Below are 16,616 nucleotides of genomic sequence, written 5' to 3'. Positions count from 1 at the left end.
TAGGGCCTCTCTGGTGAGCTCACGCACCAGCACGCACATGTGTGCACACATGCCAAAGGCTGGAAGGGCAGCCCGCCGAGCACACGGCCTTCGGCGCCCATCGTGGCAGAGAGCAGAGCTGCGCTCTGGGGTCACAGAGGCCTGGACAGGCGGCCAGTAGCTCCAGGCGGGATTGCACCTTGTTCTTCTATCTCCAGGTGGCCGGCACGGTGCCTGGCCTGCAGCTTCTGCTCCGTACGTGCTGTTTGAGTAAATGAATAAACTAGCGAGTGAATGAATGGTTTCGGCCCCACTCTGGTACTTCAGGAAGTTAGCCTAGAGACCCGTGCCTCCCTTTCTTCATAGCGTCATGGTTAGGTACGCGGTCTCTGGAGCCAGCTGCCTGGGCTGGAATCCTGACTTTTCACTTACTAGGTTTATGTCCTTGAGTCACTTCCTGGAGCCTCAGTTTCCCTGTCTATGACCTGGGGATAGTACTTGCCTCCTAGGGTTGCTGTGAGGATTGAATGAGTTAATATCATGTGAAGCACATGGAACAGAGCCTGGCACATAGTAAGTGCTATGTAGGCGTTTGCTATTAATAAAATGAAGATAGTAACATCTAGTTATTCTGTGCGGGTGTGCGCTGGGAGCCTGGTACATTGTTTTTCCAAGTGTATGCTTTGCAATGCGGAGTCCCTGGTGTTGGTAGGTGTAAAATGACAAGGGGTCTGTCCAAAGCTGGAGAGCCTGAAGGTTACAACAGAGCTGGGCAGGTTTCTCTAGTGCCAACAGGCTCTGTGACATCTCTGAGGAGGAGTGAAGAATGTGGCTGGTCCATTTGACCACAGAGCACTTTCTTGCTGTCAGGGTGGGGTAGAGACTCCACAAAACACATTTTTTGGAAGCAACAAATACCTCATCCCTCTGTCTCCCCAGAAGCCCTGGCCCATCCATCCTGCTCCTGTCATCTGGCAGCACCCTGGGGAAATGCCAGGGTGTCTTTCCCTGGGTTGGGAACTGGGGCAGGAAGCAGTGGCCAAGTCAGCAGCAGAAGGGTGCCCAGCCCTCCACCCTAATACACTCAGCGGGGCAGGCAGGCATCCCACCCTCATGGGCAGGCCACTCCCCAGGGGGTATCGCAGAGGTGCATGTTGGTGAATGGCAGAGGCCTGGTGTGGGCTGCAACTCATTAAAAGAATGTCCACCTGGGACGCCTGGGTGGCTCAGGGGTTGAGCGTCTGCTTTTGGCTCAGGGCGTGATCCCAGGGTCCCAGGATCGAGTCCCACATCGGGCTCCCTGCGTGGAGCCTGCTTCTCCCTCTGCCTGTGTCTCTGCCTCTCTCTCTCTGTGTCTCCCATGAATAGATAGATAAAATCTTTAAAAATAAAAATAAAATATAATAATGTCCAGCTGGATAGTGTACACCTCCTCAACGATGATGAAGGGAGGTGTGAGGCCCTTACTTGCTCACAGACTTTCGTCATCCTGATTAATTAATTTCTGCTGCCTTCCAGACGAGTCTAGTTGCTGTCATTAAGCTGGCTGCACAGTAAGAGAGGCAGCAGGGAGATCTGGACATGGGCCAGCAGATCTGAGTGCCAGTCCTGGCTCTGCCACTCTGGCCATGTCACTCAACCCTCCTGAGCCTCGGGTTTCCTCATCTGTTATATGGGTGCAGTAACATCTATCCACAGACAGTCAGACTAAGATAAATGAGAAGAAATGAAGTGACTGGTATACAATAGACCTTCAATAATTGGTAGCCGCTCTGGTCATAAGCTGTAGGGAAATAATCTCTCTTTGTTTTCAGGGCTTGCGTGAGGGAGAGGGATGTCTCCTCAGAGCTTAGATCGGATACGTTCTGGGAAGAGGGCAACTGGATCTTGATGATGGCCTTTCTTATTTCTTTGTTTCTCTCCTTTTAAATGCCCATCTCAGGAACATCAGAAAATATTCCTGCGAATTTGTGACTAATCAGGCCATCAGCTCTCTGCCGTTTATGTGTGAGTGATCCTTACTCCCACTCAGGGCCTCCAACATACCTCAAGTGCCTCCTATGTGCCAGATTTGTTAGCAGCTGGAGTCCAAAGACACTAGGGATGTGGACCCTGCTCTCAGGAATTAGTGTGGTGGGGGGTCTGATAGGAGGCCACTCCCAACAACACAGTGTGTCCCTCACGGTTGTGTTTGAGAGATGGAGATCATGAAGCCAAGGAGTAATTTATTCTCACTGGAAGAGATAGAGAAGGTGTCACTTGGCAGGTCACACCTGATTAGGGTTTTGAAGGATAAATAGGAGTTTGTCAAGGCAAGGTACTAAAACATCATCCCCAATCTCTTCCCAGACACCCCCCTTTCTAAGGTCAGTGTGGATCCTCTGCCATTAACAAGCTTTGAGACTATGGGCAAGTCATGTTGCCTCTCAAGGCCTGTTTCCTGGATCTCTACCAGCTTTACTGCATTGTGATTTTGTGTCTATAGAGGCTTAGATGATGAGAATTTCTAAAAAGTCCTCATATTTGCAGAACACTTTCCAGAAGTCTTTGACATTTTCTTTTTCTCCAAGTTTTGGCATCAATTTTTTAAATGAAATTTATATATTAGAGAAGCCATGATCACATCTTAATTTCTCAAATATTTATATGAGTAATTTTTGTGTTGTGATACTTCTTTTCTTGTTTGACCTTTTTTTTTTAAAAAAAAGATTCTATTTGGGATCCCTGGGTGGCGCAGCGGTTTGGCGCCTGTCTTTGGCCCAGGGCGCGGTCCTGGATATCCGGGATCGAATCCCACGTCGGGCTCCCGGAGCATGGAGCCTGCTTCTCCCTCTGCCTGTGTCTCTGCCTCTCTCTCTCTCTCCCACTGTGTGCCTATCATAAATAAATAAATAAATAAAAAGTTTAAAAAAAAAAAAAAAAGATTCTATTTATTTATTTGAGAGAAAGAGACAACATGAGTGAGAGGAAGGGGCAGAGGGAGAAGGAGAAGCAGATTCCCCACTAAGCACAGAACTCTCTGTGGGGCTCCACCCCAGGACCCTGAGATCATGACCTGAGCCAAAGGCAGATGCCTAACTGACTGAGCCACCCAGGCACTCCTTGACCTCTATTAATGCAGATCCCAGTCTTACAAAGTTGGTCACACTCTCCCCATTCGACTGAAGAGGAAACGGAGACTTGGCAAGGTGAATTGACGTCCCCTTTGCCAGAAAGTGGCAGAGCCAGGCCTTAACTCTAGGTCTTCTGGAAGTCTTCTAAAACTTAGTTTAGTGTTCCCTCCAGTTCCATGGACCTCTCAGACACCCCACAAGCCTAATATCCATCTTGTCGGCTGCTCATAAACAATACCTGGTGGATCCCTTGCCTTGGGCGGGCCCTGAGTCAGGTGTTGTTGCTCACACAAGTTGGAGTCAGGAGCACTGGGTGCAGAGGATGCCAGGTGCTGCCCTGAAGACATTGCTTCAGGGAAAGAGCTGGGCAGAAGGCGCCTCGAGGAACAGGAGGGAGGACCTCAAGGATTGCCAAGCGAAAGTTCTTTTAGCCAGAGAGCAGGAGGAAGTCCGGGGCAGTGAACAGGGGTGCAGCTACGTTTTCCTGAAACAAAGCCTGGTGCCTAAACCCAGGATGAAAGCAAACCCCAATCCCTAAGGTCTCTCTGATCTCTTACCCTGCTTTGGCTTTCTTCATAGCCCGGGCCATATGTATCGTTGATTCATTTATTTGTTGTCTGACTGCCCCAGGGGAATGTGAGCTCCAGGAGAACTGAGGCTTTCTTATTCATAGCTGTATCTCCAAGACCTGGAACAGAGTCTGGCACAGAGAGATCATCACTGAATATTTGTGGATGGATGGGTGGATGGATGGGTGGGTGGATGGATGAACAAGTGATGCCTTCACCTGTGGCGGCCCTGGCTCCCACCGTGGTCAGCCCCGCCTTTCGCAAAGGAGTTTCTAAACTTGCTTATCTCAGAAATACCTGGGATCTTTAAACACTGCCTACACCTGGCTCCCACCCTAGGTATTTGGATTCAATTGTGACCTAGGCTTTGACCTTTTGTACGTTCTCCAAGTGAGTTGAGTGTGCATTTTGGGAACTACTGCTTTACCACCAACTTGTAAAAGCCAGAGCCACAGGTACCTGGGCCAGGAGGAGGCAAGGAGTGTAGAGGAGGCATCTATAGGAAAGGAGAGTTATTTGCGCTCTTGAGTTTGCAGCCACCTGATGTTACCAATGGTGAAAGAAGGGGAAGTTTTTCCTCCTTGCCCTCACCCAATCCAAGTCAAAGACAACCTGGTCTGACTTCCTCCTCCCCTGCCATCTCCTCCTCCTAGATGGTCAAATGAGTCAGAGGAAACGCGGGTTTTCTCACCATTTTCCCCTCCTGTTGGGTTTGCATGAGTAAGAAAACCCATTGTTCACATGTACACAGGTTGACAAAAATAGAGCTTGGCCTCTCTGCACACTGGGCTGGGGCAAGTCAGTAAGACCCAGTCCCACCCCGTCTGCAAAGTATCCAGCTAGACGTTATATGGAAAAACAGGCCTGGGGCCAAAGTCTGCAGGTGTCTTGGCCAAAGGACAGTTACCAACATCCATCTGTTTGCCAATGGAAAGGGGCTCCCATGTCCAAGACACATGCCTGGCTCCAGGATCTGCTCCTGGGCTAGCCCCAGGTTGTAGATTGGGAAGGGACCTTAGCGATGCACTGTCTAAACCACATCTTCTGGTCCCGGTGGCCCCTGGCCAGGCCCCTGCTGGAGTGAAGGGGCTTTGGGATTCAGGGCTTGCTCCTGTTGTTTCTAGATGACAGATGAGGGACAACTTTCCTTTGGGGTTGAGAGGCCTCTGCAATGCCAGGGTTTTGCCTGCTTCCTTAGTACCCACTTCTCTTTCCAAAGCCATTGCTTCTGACATCAAAGGTTGAATCTGTTCCCTGGAGTGGAAGCTGAGACTTAAAGGTGGGGCTGATGCTCTCTGATCCTATCAACGGCCATCTGAAAAGGAGGCGAGGGAACACAGGTGTCTGTGGCAGAGTCTGAGCCGGCTACATGGAGGGCTTTACCACACCAAGAACAGTAGCTGGTGCAGCTGTTTGGGCAGCAGTAAAGTCCAGTGTGTGTGATGCTGACAGTTGTGGTTGGTGACTGATGACCATCTGATCACTAGACAGAGTTCTGAGAGCCAGCCCTAATCCCGGCTCTGCCGATGACTGTGCCATGGTGAGAAGAGAAGCCATCTTCCGCCTCTGGGCTTGTTTCCCTATATGGGTAATGAGTGATTTTATTAGACTAGTGATTTGGAACTTTAAAGCCTTGTTTACATGAGATCTTATGTGGAAGTCTATATGTAAAGTGGATGGAAGTGGGGCCATTCTGGCTCACCTGGAGCACCCCTCCTTCTACAGGATCTCCGAAGAAACCTGCAGGTTCCAAGGAAGTGAATTTAGGAACCACTGGACCTAATGCTCAAATGCCTTTTTTCCAGCTGTGGTATCATTTGTGTAACTATTTCCATGTTCGTTCATTTGGCTAATGTCGATTGGCATCAGTTGCTTGGCTAATGTCAACACTGGGTAACGTTCAGGGAGCTCTTTTCCTATTGTAATTATGTCATATATATTTGATGGGTCTTCTCTGTGGCCCCAAATATGTATAAAATGTTGCCCCTGTACACCATCTGATGTTGGGCTAACTCCTGCCTGGTGACAGCAAAAGTAGACAAAGGTAGCTAGATAGCTGTGATACAGAGAGAATTTACTAGACTCTCTTCCCTCACCTGGCTCACCCAGATGAACACGTGTTTTCCACCCCCATCAGTTTCTGGAGGCTAGTAACTCCTGCTTGTCAACATTCTATCTGCTTCTGTCTGGCTTTGGCATTCAACATCCTGGGAGTACTCTCATATCAATAATGGCAGAAGAAGTTTCATGACATAAAAAGAATTAATCAGAGTGACTTGTCCTCTGAAAATTATTCTTGAGTACATTCTCTGGAAGACAGTTTCTGTTTTTAATGAGACTGTTCTTCTGAAACAGCAAGTCAGACCCCTTAAGAGACTCACAGCACCGGGTGAGCGCTATGAGGGCATCAGCGGCCCATTGCCCCCCATCCCCTGCTGTCATCGCCCTTAGTAAAGCATCCCAGCCAGAGCAGGAGCAGGCAGCCAGGAACACCACTCATATGGTACCTCCATGTGTGGTTTGGACAAATCCTAGCCTTCTCTGAGCCTCCATCTTCCCATCCATAAAATGGGGGAAGAGCACATTAGATGTTTATCCAGAGAGCCTTCCTAGCTTAAAATGGCTTGATTCTTTAACATCTAAAACACAACTATGCCAAGGAACCAGGGTAGCTAATGCAAGATCCTTCTTCTTGTCTCCAGTCCCATAGGTGGGGTTGTGCTCAGAGGCAGGACTATATTTCCCTACTAATTCTCTCCAGCCCAGCCACCATTTGAACAAAAAACACTGAATCCTGGGCTGGAGCTCTCAGTTCTACGTCCCATTTTAGAAGACAGTGAGCCTTCCTCCCCAACCCCAAATTGTCACTGCTTCCCTGAACCCTGTGGAAGATGTAGGGTCTTTCCCAAAAGTCGGGGTTCTTGGGGCATCTGGGTGGCTCAGTTGAGTGGGCATCTGACTCTTGATTTCAACTCAGGTCGTGATCTCAAGATTTTGAGATTGAGCCCCACATTGGGCTCCGTGCTGCCTGGGATTCTCTCTCCCCCTCCCTCTGCTCCTCCCCTACCACTAAAAAAATTGTCAGCGTTCCGAATCTTTCCACAAGCTGCTTCAGGTTCTAATACTCGCCTCAGTTCTCCTCAGCCTCTTGTCATATAATTGGAAGTGGCTGCTGTTCATTGAACACGTGTTATGTGCCAGACCTGTTCTTGAGTCTTATAAGCATGGGTCCTGATTATTTGGAGCCTCACAATAATCCTGAAATACATACTATTATTATCTCCAATTTGCAGATGAGGAAACTGAGACACCGGAAATTAAACTTGCCTAGACTTATCCAACTGACCTTTTACAAGGTGGTAATGCCAAGATAGGACGCATGGCTCTGGCCCTGCAACTCATATACTGAATCACTGCATCAGACTGGGGCTCCCTCATGCTGCTGGTAATAACGAAAAGCTACTGTTTATTGAGTGCCTCCAGCACAGAAGGCATTGACCTAGATGCGTATTTTATCATTTCTCTCAAACCTCACAAATGGAAGAGGAAAGATCTTGTCGTTCCATAGAATGTTCCACAGAGGTGACACTCAGAATTAGTGAATGGCTTTGCCGTGGTAAGCTGTACAATGAGGCAGGCTTCAGACTCAGAAGTGTTCAGTGCTCACATCTTGTGACCCTCCTCTCTGTCACACCGCTTTTCGGGACAAATACCCGCAAATCCTGCTCTTTCCACCACACCTTTGGGAAAAATAGAGGGACCTCTAGCACCACTCCCTCCACAGAGCTCTTGAAAATGGTGATCAGGTTACCCCTCACGAGGACGGGGTGTGTGGGGGTGCTTGACAAGGCCTGCTTTTCTTCACTGACTTTTACCAGAACAAAGCTAGGACTTAGAAAAGTGGCGATCACCTGAGGCTTCTGCTTCCGTTGCCAGTTGTGGGTGGTCCTCTCACGTTCCCCATAGCCCTTAGGAGCAACATGAGACTCAGAGGGGAAACCGAGACAGAACCCCCTGGATTCAGCTACACCCTAAAACCTCACAGGAAGCGGCCAAGCCAAGGTCTCAGGGTGGAGCTACAAAGGCAGAGCAGGCCCAGGGCGCGTGCACCACGCCTTTGACAACTGCCTGGAATTAAGTGTACCCTCTGCCAGGGTGCACAATTCATGAGGTAGATTGTACCATTCCCATTTTACAGATGAGGACACTGAGTCTCAGAAGGCTTACATAACTCGTCCTAGGACTCAGAGTTAGCAAGGATTCAAACCCAAGTCTGTGTGATTCCGAAGCCAGTGTTCTTTATGATACACCACATTGCTTCTGCGTGTTAGGGACCGTGGGAGTGGACACAAACAAGGGTGAGAAATAGACTGTGCCCCCCCCCCATAGCTCTCTGAACTGCAAGGCATAAGCAGGGGGGCGAGGCCCAGGGGTGGTGGAGTTTCCACCTCACCCCCATTGCTCTAGCCTCCCCTGGCACAAAGCCTTTGCCAGGAGGCCCTCCTCTACCTAATGCCATCCTTTTTGGGGGGAACCCTGTAGATCTGAGAGCCTCAGTGAGATGCTTTGCCTCAGAGACAGGCCCCCGGTAGAGAGAGAGGCAGCTGGCAATGTATTTGCAGGAGAGATATGGGAGAGGAGGACGTTGAGCGCAAAGAGCCAGAGCGAAGGTGGCAGAAAAGTTGAAAAACCGTGTGTGTGCTTGTGTGTCTGTGCGTGTGTTGGTGCAAAGTGCCCAGCTCCCCAGAGGCCCTGCCTACGCTCAAGTGCCACCTTGTTGGTCAGTGAGGACTCAGGGAAGGCAAAGCGGCGTTCACGTTGGCCTTAGACAATTCGAAGATCAATCCCTCAGCCCCCATCCCCAGGTGCACGATGCAACATTGAATCAAAAGGAAACATCCGCATGATTTGTTGCTTTCCATGTTGGCCTTGAATCCAGGGCATCGAGAAGCGTTATTGGGAAGGGGAGGGGATACTTTCTACTTACATTACATTTACTAGGATTCAACACAGGGGTCCTTTCTTTCTTTATGTTTTTAGCTCTTGTTGCCACTTGGTTCTTTGTATTCCTGCGCTGGTTATAGACACAACTTTTGACTTAGGACGAAAAGATTGGGAAAGTTGTGGGTGGGATCCGGGATGAGAATTGATGGACCCGCCACACTCAGGCTGCTGGCGGTGGTGATGCGGGTGGGCGCGGGGGCTGCGGGCCTGGCAGGTCTTCCTTCGGGTCCGCAAGCGCTGGCGGGAATCTCGCAGGCGGGGGACGGCCCACGGCGAGAGGAGCCTGGAGCGGGCAGGCGGCGAGCTCACAGAACCGGGGGCTTCTGGAATCCGGGCCCGGGCCGCGCAAACCCGGGCGACGGTCTCCCCGCGGCGCGGCGCGGGCGCGGGCTCGGGCGGGCCCAGGCGAGCCCCACCTCCCGGGGCGCCCCTCGGGTGGGTAGCGCGGGCCCGCCCCCCGGCCGCGCCGCCATTGGGCCGCGCCGCCGCCGCCACCTGCCCCTACCTTGGGGGCGGGGCTACCTGGGCCCCGCCCCCCGAGGCTCGGGTTCCCAGGCCCGGCTCCCTCCCGGCCCCGCCCCCGGCGCGAGGCCCCGCCCCCTCGATCCCGGAGCCGGGGCGCCTCGTGATGTCACGGCAGCTTTGATACAAAGAGCCCTTCGGCCCACGCGGGTCTCCCGGCAACGGGCGCGGGTGGGGGCGGGGCCGGCGCCTTCCACCGGTGCCGAGAGCAGCGAGCGGCCGCGGCGCGGCGGGGATCGGCTCTGCGCCCGCCTGCCCGCCGCGCCCCTCCGCGGCGCGCCCGCTCCCGCCCGACCTGGGATGCGCACCCCGCCCGCCCCCGGAGGCCAGGTAAGCGGCCACCGAGCGGCTCGGGCTCCCCGGGCTCCCCGGGCTCCGGCGACGCGCACCTGGCCGGGCCCGCGGCCCCGGGGCCAGGGAAGTTGCCAGAGCGCGGAACTTCACCCGCAGCCCGGCCGCCAGCTCCCGCCCCGGCAGGGGCCGCCTTCTCGGCCCTGGCCTGGGAGGTCGGGTTGCCCTCGCCCTCGCCCTCGCCCTCGCCCTCGCGCTCGCCCTCTGGGCCCCGGCAGGGAAGCGTCCGTCCCCGCTGCCCCCTCCGGGCCCTCCGCCGGCTCCCAGGTGCGGGGGTGCACAGGGCTAGCCCGGAGCTCCGGGAGACGGCGGCCGCTTCCCCGGCGCGGTTTCCCAGAGTCTTTAGGGGGATCTGGGGGGTGGGCTGGGCAGGGGGCTGGTCCGCCAGGACGCCTTCCTCGCCCCCCCAGCCCCCCCGGCGCTCCTGCGTCCCGGGCTCCGGCACCCGCGTCGCCCAGCTGCCTGCGCTGGCTCCGCCGGGCCCTGGAGGGGGCTGTGCGCGGGCGAAGTTTTCCGTAGCGCTGGCGGCTGCGCCGAGCCTGTTCCCGGGTTCCCTCGCCCCCCTGAGGGGCTTTGCGGGGCGAGCAGGGCAGCCGGCCTCGTTCGAGCCCTGGGGACAGGGCCCGGCCCCTTCCCGGCCCGGACGTCGCCCAGGCCGAGGCGTGTGGGACTGCCAGCTCTTTGCCCTCCAGCGCAGAGCCTGCGGGCCGTCCTGCGAGTCGCTGCTGTCGCCACGGCCGCTTCTCCGCGGGCGGCTGGTGTCCCTGGCGTCCCTGAGGTCTCGGTGGAGCAGCCTCGGGAGAACCGACCGTGCCTGTGCTAGGGGAACCGGGTCTGGACTTGGCCCGGCCCGTTGTGCCTTCTCACCCGTGCACACCCTCCAGGGGACCTCTTTCGCCATCGAGCCCACTCCCCCCTCTGCTTTCCCACAGATCACTCTCCCTGAGAGACAAGCCGCGTTCCTTGCCTTCTTGACAGGCCACCTCCTTGTCAAAGGACTGTGCGGGGGCTGGATTCCTGGACCCAGCCTACCCTTTGTGCCTTGGCAAACCTCTGGGCTGGTTTCTGATGGTCCACCAAACCCTGTCCTCCCTAATCCTGTGGGTTCCAAGGAAAGGGGTGGGACATCCCTGGGTCCTTCCCCTGGTGAAATGTGGCTGCCAGGCTAGAGAAAAGGGAATCTCAAAGGAGGGAAGGTTACCAACTGTGTGTAGATCAGACCTTTGCTTTAGGGCTCTCTGCCTCCCTCCCTGTAACTGTCCAACTCCGCCTTGGTGGAGTCCCTGGGTCCCTGCCATTGACTGGGGTCTTGCCACCTGCCAGGCACGAGTTTACTAAGATAGTCTGGCCCAAACCCTGCTGAGCTGGCAATCCTGAAATGCTGCTTACATGCCCAGGTGCTAGTATACAGGGGCACTGCCCTGCCCCTAAAGTGTTTGCAGGCTGTAAGGAGACTGAAAACCTGGGTTACATTGTACCCTGCCCAGCTCCCCTGTACCCCCAGGCACATTAATCCCCCTGAGATCCCTGGGACTTCAGTGGAGGGATGTGGCCTGGAGGAAGGAGGGAAGCCAGGGAAGAACCTGGACTTGTAGCAGCCATCACAACTTGGGGAGTGCCTGCTGGGGAACAGCTTTGTCATTTGGGGGACCCCAGGCTTTGGTGGAGGGGGTGGGGCACATGACTAAAGCCAGCAGAGAGATAAGACCGTGCCTTGGGAGGGACTTGACTGGCCTGACCAGGTGAGCAGGCAGGAGGTGTGACCTTTGCCCCAAGGAAGACCAGTGGGAGAGACTACCTAGAGCCTGTCTGTAAAAAGGCCCTGTCATCAAGTAAGGAAAGAAAAAAAAATCAGGAGGCTGGGAACACCTTGCCTTGGGGAGGCTCTGGGCTGCAGCATAAGAACTTTCTGGTGGATATCCCACTGGCCCCATACTTGCCCATGCTTCCTACTCTTCAGAGCACTGTGCCCCTCCCTCTCTCCCTCAGCACACTAGCCCCTTCGTGGACTACTAGTCCCCTTTCCTCCTGGTGGGACAAACTGTTTCCACATCTAGGGCTTTCTATGGAGCCCTCCTGGCTCTCACCTTCTTGCATTCTCCCCCTCCCCCTCCTGGTGGCTAGAAACTGCCTTTCCTAAGGGCTGGCAGTCCCCTCTTTTGAGGTGGCCTTTTATGCCAAGGGATGTTTCACAACTGGTCTTGCTCACAGTTCTACTTCAGTTTATATATTTGAGCTGTGGGTCAGGAGGAGGTAGAGGTGGAAAGAGTGGAAAAGGCTCCCAATAAAATATCAGTTGAGTGATTCCTGAAGACAGACCTCTCAGGACCTCGGTTGGAGGAGGGACAGCCTGGGCACAGGGTGCCCACTCTCTGGCTCTGTTCTCTGTCTCCTGCCACAGGGCTCATTGCATTTTGAAAAGGAGGCAACTTCTTCTGATCTGCCTGCTGCCTGGTGCTGGCAGTGGGGCACAGTGCCTTGGCTTTGCCGGGCATGTAGAATCCCTGGGGTTGTGCTCTTTTTTCCTCTGGGTCTGCTCTGTTGGCTCTTGACTCAGGAACAGGGCATTGATGGTATCAAATCACTGGCTTTCCAAGGAGGAGGACTGCTTGGGTCTTCCCCCTGCATGGTCTTCCAGCTGCATTAGGTAGTCCTGCCCCACGGTCAGCTGGGCACGACAAGATGAGCACATTGATTTGGCGGCCCACCTTGCGTCCCACTGGACACTGTGTGCTCACCTCCCAGATGTGGCATGGCAAGCTCCTCCCTCAGATGGCATTCCGGGGAGTAAGTAGACCTTTCCCCATTTCTTTTTTTTTTTTTTTTTTTTTTTTTATGATAGTCACAGAGAGAGAGGCAGAGACACGGGCAGAGGGAGAAGCAGGCTCCATGCACCGGGAGCCCGACGTGGGATTCGATCCCAGGTCCCCAGGATCGGGCCCTGGGCCAAAGGCAGGCGCCAAACCGCTGCGCCACCCAGCCTTTCCCCATTTCTGTTTGCCCAGCCCCCACCCAGCACATGGCCCAGAACTGGCAGTTCCGCCCTCAAATACTTGGAGCATCTGATTGGTGCTAGATTCCGTTCCGGGCTGTGGCAGCAAACAGTAGCAATGGCCCCTGCCTTCATGGAGCTCGCGTGATTGATGGCCAGCAGGCAGGGAAGATGTGTGGTGCTCCAAGCAGCAGGAGGGCAAGCAGGGCAGTGGGTGTTGTGGACTTAAACAGAGTGGGCAGGGAAGTCCTCGCTGAGAAGGTGATGCCTTGAAAAAAGAGGTTCAGGCAGAGGGAGCAGCCATTGCAAAGGCCCTGTGGTCGGACTGATGAGCTGTGTCCACTGAAGTGCAGGGAGGCTGCTGGGGTCGGAGAGGGAGCCAGGCAGGGTCCAGGGTCATGCTCAGAGAGATTGGGGGTGTCCGGTGCTGCTGAGTGAGTGCCCTGACCCCAGGAGAACAGGAGGAGATGAAGAGCACACAGTTGAGATTAGGAGTCCACAGACACAAAACGCATTTCATTGCCCTGTCCTCTGCAAACCCTTGCTGTTGAGAGTTTGGGCAGAGGCATTTCTTGAGAAGAAGTGTCTGCGCGTGGTCATGGCTGCTGTGGACTTTCCTGCTCTCAGCCTGGGTCAGGTTGCATTAAGCCTGTCCCCGTGAGTGTGGAAACCACTCTTGCCGGTGTTATTTCTAGCACGCAGATCAGTCCCAGCAGAATCCGCCTGGGCCGTCTCCCTGTCCCCACTGGTCCGCACCAGCAGGGGCGCAACAGGTCCAGTATTCGGGACCCAGACTCCGGCTGGGCCCCCCATCATCATCTCCTTCTTGGACTCCCAGCCTCCCTGAGCCCCACGGTTGCTCAAGCTTCCTTTTGTTTCCACTTCTGTGCCCTGGTCTCCTGAGAAGCTTAGCAGAGGCACGCATCCACCTGGGCAGCAGCTTCGGGTCTGAGAGGTAGAGAATGTGTGTGTGTGTGTCTGCAGGGAGAAAGGGGACAACCAGAAATGTGTGCATCCTTGGGGGTTTGCCTGGAGGTCCAGAGCTGTGTGTCCGTGTGACCTCTGGCTCCTGCCCCATCTGGCAGGCTGGTACTAGTAATGCCAACGTTTCCAATCCTGCTTCTTGACTTCTTTCAAGAAATGGGAAATTTTCTGACTATTGGTCATATTCTCAATTGATTTAAACTGTTCTATCTTCCCAGACAAGTAGGTTCTTTCCAGCAATGTAAACATGATTCAAATAAAAACAAAGCTCTGTGGCTTATTGATAGCTGTGGCCCTGCTTCTGGGAGCCTTTCTTCCTTAAGGGACCAGAAAGAGGAAGGCCTGCACAGAACTCGAGTGTGGGAGAGTGGGTGGGAGCTCCTGCTCTCTTGAGTCATCTGCTATCACAGCAAGCCTCACAGTGTTGAAAAAGGGAACCTGTGCTTCCAGTAGCCAGTGTGGTCTGCAGCCAACTTGGGGTATGGGGTCGGCAGAGGGTGGCAGGTGGCAGAGTCCACTCTTCTCACCAGACATCGGTCTCCCTCTTCAGAGAGGAGAGAAAATAGGAATAGGTGTCTCCTTCCTGCTCCCTGGTTTTCCTGGGAGAAGTACCCGCCTCAAAACCCAGGTGCCTCCATCCTGTGCTCAGCTATCCAAGGCCTCTTTTCTTCAAGTAGTAAAAAATGTTTTGGAGTCTAGACCCTGGCCCCGCCACTTGCTCATTCTGGGACGTCAGGCAAGCCACCTCAGCTAGCTAGCTTTCTTTCTTTCTTTCTTTCTTTCTTTCTTTCTTTCTTTCTTTCTTTCTTTCTTTTTTTAAAATGTTGTTTATTTATTCATGAGGGACACAGAGACAGAGAGAGAGGCAGAGACACGGGGAAGAGGGAGAAGCAGGCTCCACGCAGGAAGCCCGATGTGGGACTCGACCCCAGGTCTCCAGGATCACACCCTGGGCTGAAGGCGGTGCTAAACCACTGCTAAACCGGAGCCACCCACCCTAGCTTTCTGAGCCTCTGTGGGGTAAGGGTGAGCATAAAATGAGCCCCTTCCACCTGCTGAGCCCAGGGTGGCTTCTGACATGTGCTCAGTTGCCGCCTGCTGGATGGTTAGACAGCCAGGGAGGCAGGATAGTGTGGTGGCCGGGAGGCTGGGCTCCTGAGTCAGGTGGCCCGTGTTCAAATTCTGCCTTGGCCAGTGGCCACTTGTGGAATCTTAGGCTATTTACCCTCTCTGCCTCACATTCCTCGGAGGTAAAACGAGGAGGATGCTTGTCCCTCCCTCTGAAGGTGGTTCTGTGGAGCACCATGTAAATGTATGAAAAGCACTTCAAACTCTGCCTGGCATATGAGTGAGCTGATATTTTTAGTTCCTGCAAGCTTCTAGTGGTTTGATTCTTGCTACTGATAACCTTAGCACTTAACAAAATTTCTTGCAGGAAGGATGTCTGAGCAGAAGCAGGAAAGTGGTAGAGGAGAAGCTCGACTACCTGAGAGCCTTTACAGGAAGAGCAAAACTCCCACTTCCTCAGCTTCTGTGTTTTTTAAATAAACCAACTCAGCCTCTGCAGATGCAGAATGTGGCGCTGGAGCAAAGTGACTGGCGCCCAGAGTGGCAATCTGGGAATGAGATGCAAACATAGTCTGAGGTGACAGGCGGCTCCCTGGGGCTTGGTGTGGGGCCGCCCCTGATCCTTCCTTCCTACCCTGCCAAAGGGAAGGGGCTGCACCCCTGCCCACCCTCCCTTCGCCTGCAGCCAGGGCCTGTCCACCTGTGCCAGCCGGAGATCCAGCTCGGAGCAGTGTGCCTGTCTGCCACTGCCAGCCTGCAGGGTCTGCCTTCTTAAAGCACTGTGACTCTGGCTGCCTGCAGGGTCCCAGGAGATCGGGGACCATGTTGTGTGACTGCCCTCGGCAGTGTTCCCAGGAATGAGCCTACCTGTTCATTTAACTTGGCAGCTCAGAGGTCTGTGGCTTCCTGGAGGCAAAGCTGGCCCAGCGGCTGGCAGGTGGGTGGTGGTCAGGACAGCCTCTGCTGCTGATACTAAGTAACCTTGGATTGAAAGCCTCCTGGTGAGCTGAGGTTCTTGTTGACAGGCTGGTCTGGCCAGCACATTTTTGTGTGATTATCTGCAAGATTGCTTTGGTTATTAGCAAAGAAGGATCTTGCAGCAGCCAGGTGTGCGTGTGTGTGTGCATGTGCGTGCATCGAATTGTCATCTACCCTCCAAGTCCCACACACAGTCACTGGGACTGAATCCTCACTCCTCACTTACACTCATGCTGTATTTTATAGATTCTAAGACATTTTTTTTCACGTTTTAACATCTCAAATTGGAATGTGTTGTACATTCACTGGTGTGCTTTAATTTAATCGGCAGTGCCGTTTCTTTCTTGGTGTACTTGGAATAATAGCATCTTAAAATCAAAGGCTTCTTGGATTTAATGAAACACTGAAACTAGGTAACCTCTAGAGAACTTGTGTAATTTGTCCAGTTTCTTCAAGGGAGGGAGCAGAGCCACCTTGCAGTGGTGGGAGGATTAGGTGAGGGAACACTCACTGTGATGTGATTCGAGGGAATGAGGTTGGACACTAGGCTGACCTGGGCTCCTATTCGGCTTTACTGCACATGAGCTGTGTGACCTTGGGCAAGTAGAGCAACCTCTCTGAGCCTCACATTCTTCCTTTGCCAGACGCAGATCCTTGTTCCACGGTTGTCACGACCGTGTGTGAGCATCTCTCCCTGTCTCTCTCTTGCTGGGTCTCATCTAAGCTCACACTGCCCCATTCCGGCTGGACTAAGAGGGATAGTGAGGGCAAAGGGCGGGTTACTGGCCTTCCCCAGGTAGCAGAGGGACAGGCATAGTATTTATTGGGGCTTCTTGACTCCGTTTCTAATCCTTAAACATCATTGTTTCCTTCCTTCCTGCCTGCCCTCCTCCTCCCAGTGTGCCCAAGTTTTTATTTTCACATGTGTTTCCTTTTAGCAATTCTCCTTCCAATCTCTCTCCTCTCCCTTTCTGTAAAATGCCCCCCTCTCTTCCCCTGTGCAGCCTCTTTGAAGCTCCTCATGGTGGGCAAGGGGAGGGAGCCCTGCCTCGTGGC

At 53.8% G+C, this 16,616-nt stretch overlaps 1 protein-coding gene and 1 long non-coding RNA gene across 4 annotated transcripts in view; one reads left to right on the top strand and one right to left on the bottom strand.

Annotated features, from left to right (window-relative positions):
- RAB11FIP4 (RAB11 family interacting protein 4) overlaps positions 1–16,616 on the top strand; it is a 117,621-nt gene that overhangs the window by 69,393 nt on the left and 31,612 nt on the right. The window contains exon 1 of one of the 2 annotated variants that reach the window (XM_025476471.3): positions 9,368–9,517. The exons of the other annotated variant lie outside the window; for it this stretch is intronic. Coding sequence (XP_025332256.1) covers positions 9,488–9,517 — 30 coding nt within the window. The 5' untranslated portion in view covers positions 9,368–9,487. Of the gene's footprint in view, positions 1–9,367; positions 9,518–16,616 lie in introns of those variants that run through there. 2 annotated transcript variants of the gene reach the window in all.
- Positions 2,466–9,050, bottom strand: LOC118355860 (uncharacterized). Of its 2 annotated transcripts, XR_007413033.1 has the most exons (4): positions 8,649–9,050; positions 4,867–5,241; positions 3,331–3,792; positions 2,466–2,853 (listed from the first exon to the last, which is right to left on the bottom strand). It is a non-coding gene; the product is annotated as an uncharacterized LOC118355860 (long non-coding RNA). The 2 variants fall into 2 exon arrangements; XR_007413032.1 differs by having other exon boundaries at positions 3,331–5,241.

Source organism: Canis lupus, chromosome 9, assembly GCF_003254725.2.
Source record: "Canis lupus dingo isolate Sandy chromosome 9, ASM325472v2, whole genome shotgun sequence".
Lineage (NCBI taxonomy): Eukaryota > Metazoa > Chordata > Mammalia > Carnivora > Canidae > Canis > Canis lupus.
This window is presented reverse-complemented; position numbering and strand designations above follow the sequence as displayed.